At 38.2% G+C, this 10,785-nt stretch overlaps 1 protein-coding gene across 1 annotated transcript; it reads left to right on the top strand.

The window, feature by feature from the left end:
* Window positions 1-6: 6 nt before the first annotated feature.
* On the top strand, window positions 7-10,777 carry LOC124232884 (nebulin-like; the record flags this gene model as incomplete). The annotated part of the gene is made up of 9 exons (XM_046649785.1): window positions 7-44; window positions 832-1,035; window positions 1,746-1,850; window positions 2,444-2,551; window positions 3,380-3,691; window positions 5,937-6,140; window positions 6,487-6,591; window positions 10,265-10,369; window positions 10,471-10,777. Coding segments are annotated over exons 2-9 (1,381 nt in total), but the record flags the coding sequence as incomplete, so codon positions are not given.
* Window positions 10,778-10,785: the final 8 nt, after the last annotated feature.

Raw genomic sequence — 10,785 nt, 5'->3', positions numbered from 1 at the left:
ACGACGTGATTCAGGCCAAGAAAGCCTACGAACTGCAGAGCGATGTGCGTATATTATCACCAGACTCTTGGGGAGATGCGTGTCTGTGTTTAATCACAGGGTATTCCCTAGAGGCATAAATTAAAAAGCAAACTTGACAGAACCTAACACATTTTGTACATTTCATTGGAGGAAAGTTTTTCTGAATATTTTCTATCTTATAGAGGTTTCTTCTTATCTGACAAGGCCTTACTCATCAAGATGAAAATCACTCTCTTATTCTGTGTAATTAGGTAGAGAATTTCAGTCCCAGTTGTTGTGATTCATTACATTTGTGTGATGAGATATCTAAATTTCAGAAACAGATATTCTGTGTAAGGAAATATTGGATTTCAAGTTTATCTGATACATATAGGCAAAATTCGTATATGCAAATATATTTTTATACTTAGAGAGGTATACATAGATATAGGTATGTATTTTTTTCACTATACATACTTTTGAGGACCTTTTTCTCCCGAATTCCTATAGATATTATTACCAGTGGTACATAAAAGGCAGATTTCAAATGGTGAGCCCAGAAGCTCAATCCTGTATGAAAACAAAATTGTGTCCCATTGCTGTCTGTCATTTCACAAGTACCACTTTCAGCCCTGCTCCAATTCGCGTAGGATACTATGAACTTCTCCCAGAGATGTCAACATTAAATATTAACATTTAATGTTGATCCTTGAGTTTCATGCAATTGCCCACCCAACTGATTTAAATAGAGGTAGTGTGTGGTTTGCTAGCATCTTGCCCAAGGGGGCAGATTTGACCTTTCCACACTCTGTGGTCCTCTTCCTCATGTAGAACGTGTACAAAGCAGACCTGGAATGGTTGAAGGGTATTGGATGGTTGCCAGAGGGTTCGGTGGAAGTGATGAGAGTGAAGAATGCCCAGAATCTCCTGAATGAAAGGTTGTATCGTATAAGGCCTGAGGCCCTCAAATTCACCAGCATTGTTGACACCCCTGAAGTCATCCTGGCAAAGACCAATGCTCTACAGATCAGTGAGGTAAGCCGAGTTGATGTTATATTCAGACAAATGGAAGAAGCCTCCACAAAAATTCTAATTGTGAGCTTTAAACTGCTAATACCAGCGGTAGAATCTTACATGCATGTATCCAGATAGATTTCATATAGTCAGTCAGTTAACAGGATACACATTTTGTTTGCTTAGATAATTCTTTGGTCACTATAATTGTGGTAGCATCTTCATGTTCCACAGACTCTGATGACACTTTGAACACATTATGAGATCTTGACTGTAATACAGGTCCACAAGTGTGATCCCGTGATCACAAAATTGCCAGCTCCTAATTGCTATTTAATCATGACATAAGTTGAAAAGTCCAAGGCAGCCTCGATATTTTTCATTATGATAGTTATTTGGGCCAAGAAAAGTCGGACTTGATCAGCAATGTGGATGGTCATAGATACCTGCACTGTGGGCTTACCTGCCAGATAATCACATGTGAATAAATGGAAAATGATCATTTTACTACCATGTTTCTGACTCATTTTACATGTATATTATATCACACATGAATGTATTCTTCTTGTTGAAGTCACTATAGGAAACTGCTAAATAAAACACTAATGAAAACTAAATATGATCTACATTTATATCTGAAAACATCCAAAGAGAACATTTAATTGAACCTATCATTTTATGTATGTAGTCTCAGACTTATTTACTAATCATCTATTTCTCATTTTTATCAGCCATTGTATCGCGATGCCTGGGACAAAGAGAAGGCTAATGTGAATGTGCCAGCCGACACTCCCCTGATGCTGCAGTCCAAAATCAACGCCATGCAGATCAGCAACGTAAGGAACCGAACATCCACTCACTTTACAGTGTGCTCTGCCTAAGGGAACCTTTCGTGGATACACTCCAGAATTTAGCAAGACATTTCCCTACCATTCCTTTTATTTCTAGTCTTTAAGCTAAGGATAAGTGCCGTGTATGTGTGTGTGTGTGTGTGTGTGTGTGTGTGTATTTGTGCAAGAGTGTGTTTATAATATAAAGATGAGTGTTGTTATCTTTGTTGGAAGGAAAAGTGCAGTGGTGTCGCCCAAAATACAACATAAAAGCATACATAGGCGTGTTTAGTAATATTTATTTCTCTTTTTCGTGGCCCATCATTGATTTTTTTCCCTATAGCACCAAATAATATATATTTTTTCTCATTTTCACATGATTTACTTCTTTAAAAAAAGTTCCTGGGAGATAAGTCTCCTAAATGTCATAAAAAATTGACTGGAATTTAAGTTCGATATGAAACCAGCCTGTTTTATAAATCTTAAGGGGAGATTAATTTTCAGTATAACTGTTAACATGTATTCTTGAACCCATCAATAACACTGACTCAGTAGTTCCCTCTTCAGATTGACTGTGACATTGCAATCTCCATTTGCAGAAACAATATCAGCAAGCTTGGGAAGACGTCAAGATGACAGGTTATGACCTGCGGGCAGATGCCATCGGGTTCCAGCATGCCAAGGCTTCCAGGGACATTGCCAGTGATGTAAGAGCTCCTCCTTGCCCAGCCTTAACAAGCACTAACTAGGAGACACACAGGGAGTTAATAATGTACAAATCTTTAACTCAATTCCCCAGAAATTACATTTAAGTAGAATGGAAGTCATTGTTATCAGTGTCTTGTTTTAAAATCCCAAATTCGAGAAGAACTTTTATAACAATTTGATGACCCTCTTGCATCTCTGCTTGGTTCAGCTCTTCTTATGTTTAAGCACAGATTTTGATTTTCTTTTCAGTATCTTCTGTATCAGCTGGATACAAGCCCTTGCAGAGATTCACTGGGTACAAAGAATTCTGCTGTTTCTTGAAGTGCAGCATGCATAGGTGGTTCTGTGATAATTTTGGGCAGTACGTGATCAAGCACTTTTAAAAATAGTTATGTTTGTTTTAATGTGTGTTAGAAAAATACTGATTTTTTCCATTTAAATTGGACTTTAAATTTAAAACAAGTTTACACTTTAAAAATACATTTATTTGAACAAGGAATCAAGTAGACTTAGAAAAGAGTGAGGTAGAGATGGTACTTGTTTGTGAAAAAACATGTGAGTAAACATTGGGAAACACTGGACAATCCTATGTTATCGGGTAATCCAAAAGCACGGTTCTTGCCTTAGAGGTGCTCACAATATGTTCAGGCATATCGACATAGAAGACAAACCAATGTGTCAAGAAGTACAGGACGTATAGTATGGATTGAAAGAAAGATAGTGCCCAAAAAACGTAATCTAAGAGAAGGAGAGTTATTTTGAGCAGGCTGTCTAGAAAAACTGAGTTTGGAAAAATAACTTTACTTTCTTCCATTCACATCCACCAGTATCTATACAAAACTACTTATGAGAAGCAGAAAGGCCATTATATTGGACTTCCCAGTGCCAAGGAAGACCCGAAACTGGTTTGGGCGGCAAATGTGATGAAGATGCAGAATGACAGGCTGTACAAAAAGGTCTACAATGACCACAAGGCCAAGATCTCCATCCCGGTGGACATGGTGTCCATCACAGCTGCCAAGGAAGGCCAGGAGTTAGCAAGCAATGTGGACTATCGCCAGTACCTGCACCACTGGTCTTGCTTCCCCGACCAGAATGACGTGATCCAAGCCAGGAAAGCCTACGACCTGCAGAGTGATGTAAGTGTGTGGTAGCATGGGGAGCACCAGTGAAGGGGTGAGCTATTCCCCAGGAAGGAAGCCTTCCACAGCTTTGCCTGGTCACTCCTTCCTGTGCTCGGGAAAACTCAGCTCTCCCTACAGAAGCACTTCCCTTCAGAATCATACCAAGTTTGTTAACTGCCTACCCTACTGCTGGGTTTCTTCAGAAAGTTTCATTTTCATTGTTAACGGTGCTACCATGATTTTTCTGTAGATTTGTTAACATGTGAAGTGTTTGTGGTTTATTAAATACAAGAACATCCATGGTCCTTTAACTGAAGAAAGACAGGGTTGTCTTCTTTGAAATCAATTTCAAAGGTTAGCAGAATGCTCCAAACTCACTAGTTTCCCTTAACTTGGTGTTCTTCACAACATGGTGTTTCACTGACTTACCTGAAGTATTTTTAGATTTACTCATATTTTCTGCTCATTTGATCTTTTGAGATGATGGATTCCATCAGGATATTTATTTCTTGTGTAGAATGAATACCCTCTTTTGATTATCTGAAATTGGTTCCCTTAAGCTTTAAGAAATACATCTCATAATAAATGAGTTTTCTATAGGAAAGAATATCCATCAATTGAAATGAGTTGCCAACTGGTGAATTTAGGCCAATTTCCAGAGAAATGTAGTCTCTTCATTAATCTGAACCACGTTAGTGTAGTAAGCACTGTATATCAACCAACTTCTTAAAGAATGAGGAAGAGAAACTTTAAAATCTGTATATAATCCTCTTTGAGAATCCCTTCTTCTGAATTTTGAGTATCCATCATATTTTACACACTAAAACATATAATATCATTCTTTAAGGTAGAAGTTTTCTTATATTTTTCACTCCTATACTAACTTTTTAGCCTCATGTTTGTATACTGTTAACTAGCTACTAAAATACCATTTCTGAAGAACACAAAGTTTTTTGTTGAAATTAATAACTGGTGTTTAACATAGACCAATTTTTTCTGGTTAACTACTTACCTACATCTGGAAGGGAAAACAGGTTTAGATAACCAAGAAAATACAAATCCCAATTCAAAGGGACATGCTATCTTGAAAAAAGAAAACCCAATTTAGATCAAAACTGTGGAATTAGGGATTGAATTCTTTTTTTCTTTCTTTCTTTCTCTCTTTTTTTTTTTGTGCTGAGGAAGATTCACTGTGAGCTAACATCTGTGCCAATGCTCCTCTATTTTGTATGTGGGTCACTGCTACAGCATGGTCACTGCCAAGCAGTGTAGGTCTGCACCCAAGACCCGAACCCAGGCTGCTGAAACGTAGCACACTAAACTTAACCACTGGGCCACAAGACCAGCCCCAGAATTAAATTCTGAACTGTGCTTTTCAAAATACTTATTAAACATGCCACGTGCTAGGCATTGGGCTTAGCGCTAAAGAGATCATGGTGAATAAAGAAGAAACAAGAATAAGTTCCTGACTTTAGGGAGTTCACATTGATAAGTAAGAAAATAACTAGAGAATATCAGTAAAAAATGAGATGGCTGAGGAAGAACGATCCTTGGCTCTATGAAAAAGAGAGTTGGGGAAAGCTTGTCTGAGGAAGTGCTGATTTAGTGGGGATGTGGAGGGACAGCAGGAGTTGTCTTCACGAGGAGGACACAACAGGCATTCCTGCAGAATGAGCAACGTAGGCCAAGGGGGCTGTTTGTAGACCACAAACTGAAAGAAGGCCAGTGTGCTCAGAATGCACAGGTCAAGGGGAAGCACGCACGAGAGGAGACTGGAAGAACAGGTAGAGACTGATGCTAAACCATCAACGCCTTCTAGTCCACGTTAAGATTTTGATCTTTATCCCAAGACCAAGGGGAAACCATGGGATGAGGGAATGTTGTGACATCAGATTTGAACTGTGAATTTTGTGAAGATCATTCAGGCTGCTATGTCAAGAACTTACTGGAGAGCCCATTGTTATTCCTTTAAAAGTCCTCTTTGGCTAGTATGATGATTATGTAAATGCTATCCAAATTTCTTCCCAAAGAGAGAGTTAGCTTTTTAGAATGTTCACCGGTGCCCCAAAGCAGACCCTCTACCACAGAAAACATAGCAGACAAAACACTGCTGTGCACACGAGGGATTGTGTTTGTAAGGCCATGCTCAGGTTTTATTATTGTTTGTGGAAGATAAAATATAGCATAAAACTTCTTCCTTACTTTACCACAATTAGAAAAAGATCCCTCTACTTCTACCTAACTTTGCCCTCTTCCCCAGGCTATCTACAAGGCTGACTTGGAGTGGTTGCGTGGCATCGGCTGGATGCCTGAAGGGTCTCCCGAGATACTGAGAGTCAGAAATGCCCAGAAGATCTTCCTAGACAGTATCTATCGGACACCTGTGGTGAAACTCAAGTACTCAAGTATCGTTGACACTCCTGAAGTTGTCCTTGCTAAAGCAAATGCTGAAAATATTAGTATTGTAAGTCACTTTCCCCCCTATTTTAAAATTAAGTTAGTGTTATAAATAAATGATAAATTATTAACCTACTGATCTATTTGTCAGATAGTAATGATGATAGGAAGAATTTTAATAAGCAATGTTGGCAGGGTTGTTTTATTGTTGCTTATTGATTTTAAACAAAAACTCAAAGAACTAGTAAAAAGTATTAATAGAGGTATATCAAATTTAAGTAACTCACGTGAAAAGATTTTAAAAGTTTTTGTCTTCATATGAAAAGATTTTGAATCAGAAAGGGTGAAAGTTGTGCATTAGAACTAGACAAATTACAAATTATGAGGTAATTTTGTTGTTTTTCTTCTCATAGCCAAAGTACAGAGAAGTTTGGGACAGGGATAAAACTTCGATCCACATAATGCCAGATACTCCAGAAATTAATCTTGCTAAAGTCAATGCTGTTAACGTGAGCAAGGTAAGTACCACAACCAACTGCCATTTTGTTTGGAAAGCCACCCAACTGGTGCTCTGATATCACCAAGGAACTCTTCATAGCCAAGGCAGAGAAGATTGACTGAATGAGGGTGGGCAAGACTGCTTACCATCAGCCCTTGACCAGGAGTGAGGAGAGGAGCAGATCCCTGGCTCTGAGTCACTGGGTAGGGCCACTTATTGGTGAGCCAATGTCAACACTACAGAAGGGAGAAGGGAATAAGGACAAGAAGGATGAAAGAGGAATGAATAGATACTCAAACAAGAAAGAGAATGAATGACAAATTCAGATGAACTCAAAATAATTACGAGAATTCTTCGCAAAACTTTATACCGATGAATTTAAAACCTGGATCTATAGGGGAATTTCTAGGAAGTTATAAATTACCAAAATTGACCCCAGAAAAAGAAGAAATTAAGGGGGTTATTAAAGACTTTCCTTCCCCTCTCAAATGCCAGGGTCACCCAGATGATGTCATGGGAGAATTCTTTCAGAACTTCAAGAGATAAACAAACTACCCTAGAGCCCAGTGAAAGAAGGAAAGCCATCACGATTACCAAAACTTGTCAAGGACAGTTCCAGAAATGAAACCTGGAGACCAATAATCATGGGGAAAATCTTAAACAAAACATAAACACATGAAATTCAGTAGTATGTGGATATGCTACAATACAAACAACTAGGGTCATCCAGCAGTGCCAAGAGGGTTCCATATTCAGAAACCCGACAATGTAATAGGACAAAGAGAAGAATGACAGGCTCATTTTGTTAGGTTTAAAAGGTGTGTGACAAAATCCAATATGCGTTCTTCTTTTTTTGAAAATGAAATCTTATCAGAGTGAGAATAAATGAGTATTTTCTCGACATGACTAAAAGAATAAATCTCAAATCAAAGGCCAGTCTCATGCTCAGTAAGTAACCTTCTCATTCAAGTCAGGAATAAAACAAGGATGCCCACTAACATCACCATTGTTTAACAGTTTCTGGAAGTACTAAGTGGGTAAGCTTCTCATTGAAGCCAAAATAATTACCAAGTAAGAATAAGAGACAAATATTGGAAAGCAAAAGGCAAGATTGTCATTGTTTGCAGAATAAATCATTATATGTCTGGGAGAAGCAAGAGAATCAACTTAAAAATCTATTAGGTAGGGGCTGGCCCCGTGGCCGAGCGGTTAAGTTCGCGTGCTCCGCAGCAGGCGGCCCAGTGTTTCGTTGGTTCGAATCCTGGGCGCGGACATGACACTGCTCATCAAACCACGCTGAGGCAGCGTCCCACATGCCACAACTAGAAGGACCCACAACGAAGAATATGCAACTATGTACTGGGGGGCTTTGGGGAGAAAAAGGAAAAAATAAAATCTTTAAAAAAAAAAAATCTATTAGGTAAAATGAGAATTGAGTTACATGGTTAGCTACACAATTCACCAAAGTTCGAGGAAGGTACCACCCTCATGGATCACAGAGGTTCCCTGTGTGTAGAATAAGTATGACTTTAGAAGAAGGATACGACCTTAGTGCAGTTCACCGTGCTTTGGAATTTTGCATCTTTCAAAAAATACTAAATCTTTGTGAGAGAAGGAGCCTGCCAAGCAAAGGTTCCTCAGCATGTGCCAAACTGCACCATCAAGTCGATTGTAATGAGCACCCCGGGAACTAATTTTTTCCAAGAGCTGGGAAGAAAACAAAATTTTAGGGCCCTGATAGATTTTTTTTTCAGACCAAATCAGTATTATGGTGCAGTAGACTCTTGTCTCCAAGTGACTGGATGGACAGGCGGTCAGCTCTCCATCCATGTGGCATAGACTCCTCTGCCTCTTCCTTTCAATCCATAGGCATCTTTGCCAGAAGTCTGGAAAGTCTCATGTGCTCTCTTTTGCGTGATCAGTTTCTCAGCTGGAAATACCAGAATCCTCCCATTGATAACATGATGTAAGCAAGACTAGTATTCGAAACTATGCCAAAGTAAAGTTCATAACTTCAGATATTTAGATATTAATGAGAATGGCTTGCATTTTGGAAGAAATCAAACATCCCATTTGAATGCTAACCAGGATGTTGATTTTCTTTACACATGGTGTGGCCATTACTATAATGTCTATAAAATCCACTATTTGAAACTGTGTCTATCATTTAGAAAGCACAACTTTTTCAGAATATTTTATACGATTTCATAGGTAACCAAAAAAATCCATGTTAAATTGATTCATTTATCTTCACACTAAGCACATGAGTAAGGCATTTTACTTTGTTTTTATCAGATGGGAAAGTTGAGACTTAAAAGGATTAAGGAATTTGCTCATGTTCTCAAAGTAGGTGAAGAACTTAGGTCTCAAGCCCAGATTTCTTTTTAATTAAAATAAAAAATATATTTGACTACATAATCAAACAAAAGTATATTATGTAAGAAAAAAGAGTGTAACAATATATGTAATAAAACAAAGTAAATGGAAAACAAAAAATTAAAAATAACATAATGACAAATTTTCTTTAAATATTCTCTCGTTTAATACATTTAAATGTGGAGAACACTTTTTTGGACCAAAAACAAGTCAAATGTTAGAATAGATCCTCTCAAAATTCATATAAAAATTGAATGAAAATTCGCATATAACTTGTGCGTACTCACAAGGACAGAATTTATCTGAGCACTCATTTTTCAGATATGCAAAGGCCATGAAACTGTCAGTAATTGAAATTCACCCTCCTGTCTGCACTGTTCAAGCTCCCATAATGATTGGTATGATTTCTGAATTATACATTTAAATTACTATTTCTGAGTTTTTCTGACATTTTCAATACAGAATGTACCCATTTAAATATGAACATATATTTAAAATTTTTCTCCCTCCTTTTTTCTCCCCAAATCCCCCCAGTACATAGTTGTATATTTTAGTTGTTGGTCCTTCTAGTTGTGGCATGTGGGATGCTGCCTCAACATCGCCTAAAGAGCGGTGCCATGTTCTCGCCAGGATCTGAACCCTGGGCCACCAAAGCGGAGCGCGCGAACTTGACCACTGGCCACAGGGCCGGTTCCTGAACATATATTTTAAAAGTTACTTGTAAATCAGTCACTACTTTAACAAACTTCTCTTTACAAACAAAAAGTGCTACAGTTAGAAAATGACTATTAGATCCACTTCTGCTTCAGCAGGAAGATAATATTCCCAATTAATACGATCATCAATCATATAAGAAGATCTAAGAAATTCATTAGGGAAAAAACTCACAAATACAAAAAATTTATAATTCTGAAGATTACAAAACTGTATTGAATTAAAAAATTAAATAAATATAATTATTGAATTAAAGAAATTTGGTAATAGCCCATTAATATCTGAACTTAAACTTTATTCCAGTGCTACTAATACACCAATACAAGAAGCAGCTAAACGCTTTTACATTAATCATGAATAGCTATCTAAGGCTATGATTCAAATTAAAAAGAAATAAATCTTATCAAGCCCAGATCTTTGGATGCCAGACTTGATTTCATATTCCAGTACAATGGTAAAGATGAGTCTTCCACTTATTCTCTTTTCTTTATCTGGCTCTGAGACTTCAAAACTGTACTCCTATGACATTAATTCTACTTAAGCCCATGGAGTTATTGGTAAATTTGAATCTGGAATGATACCTTATTTTTTCTCCTCTTCAGAACATTTACCGGAAAGGTTGGGATGAAATGAAGATGAGCTGCGATGTGCGGCTGGATGCCATCCCTATCCAGGCTGCCAAAGCCTCCAGGGAGATCGCCAGTGACGTAAGTGTGGGCTTGTTTAACTTCTCAGTTTTTTAAGCAAATGCCCTGGGTGCATGAAGTGTACACGCTGTGATCCATCTGCTTTGTTTTTCCATCTCCAGTATAAATACAAGCTTGACCATGAGAAGCAGAAGGGGCATTACGTTGGCACCCGTACAGCCAAGGATGACAACAAGATCCGGTGGGCCCTGATAGCTGGCAAGATTCAGAATGAGAGAGAGTACCGGCTGCCGTGGGCCAAATGGAAAACTAAGTTCCAAAGCCCTGCGGATATGCTTTCCATCACGCATTCTAAACATTCCCAGACTCTGGTCAGCGACATAGATTATCACAATTACTTACACCAATGGACGTGCTTGCCTGACCAGAACGACGTGATTCAGGCCAAGAAAGCCTACGAACTGCAGAGCGATGTG

Source organism: Equus quagga, unplaced genomic scaffold (assembly GCF_021613505.1).
Source record: "Equus quagga isolate Etosha38 unplaced genomic scaffold, UCLA_HA_Equagga_1.0 141398_RagTag, whole genome shotgun sequence".
NCBI classification, from domain to species: Eukaryota; Metazoa; Chordata; class Mammalia; order Perissodactyla; family Equidae; genus Equus; species Equus quagga.
The sequence above is the reverse complement of the archived record's forward strand: the minus strand, read 5'-3'. Positions and strand labels throughout refer to the sequence as shown.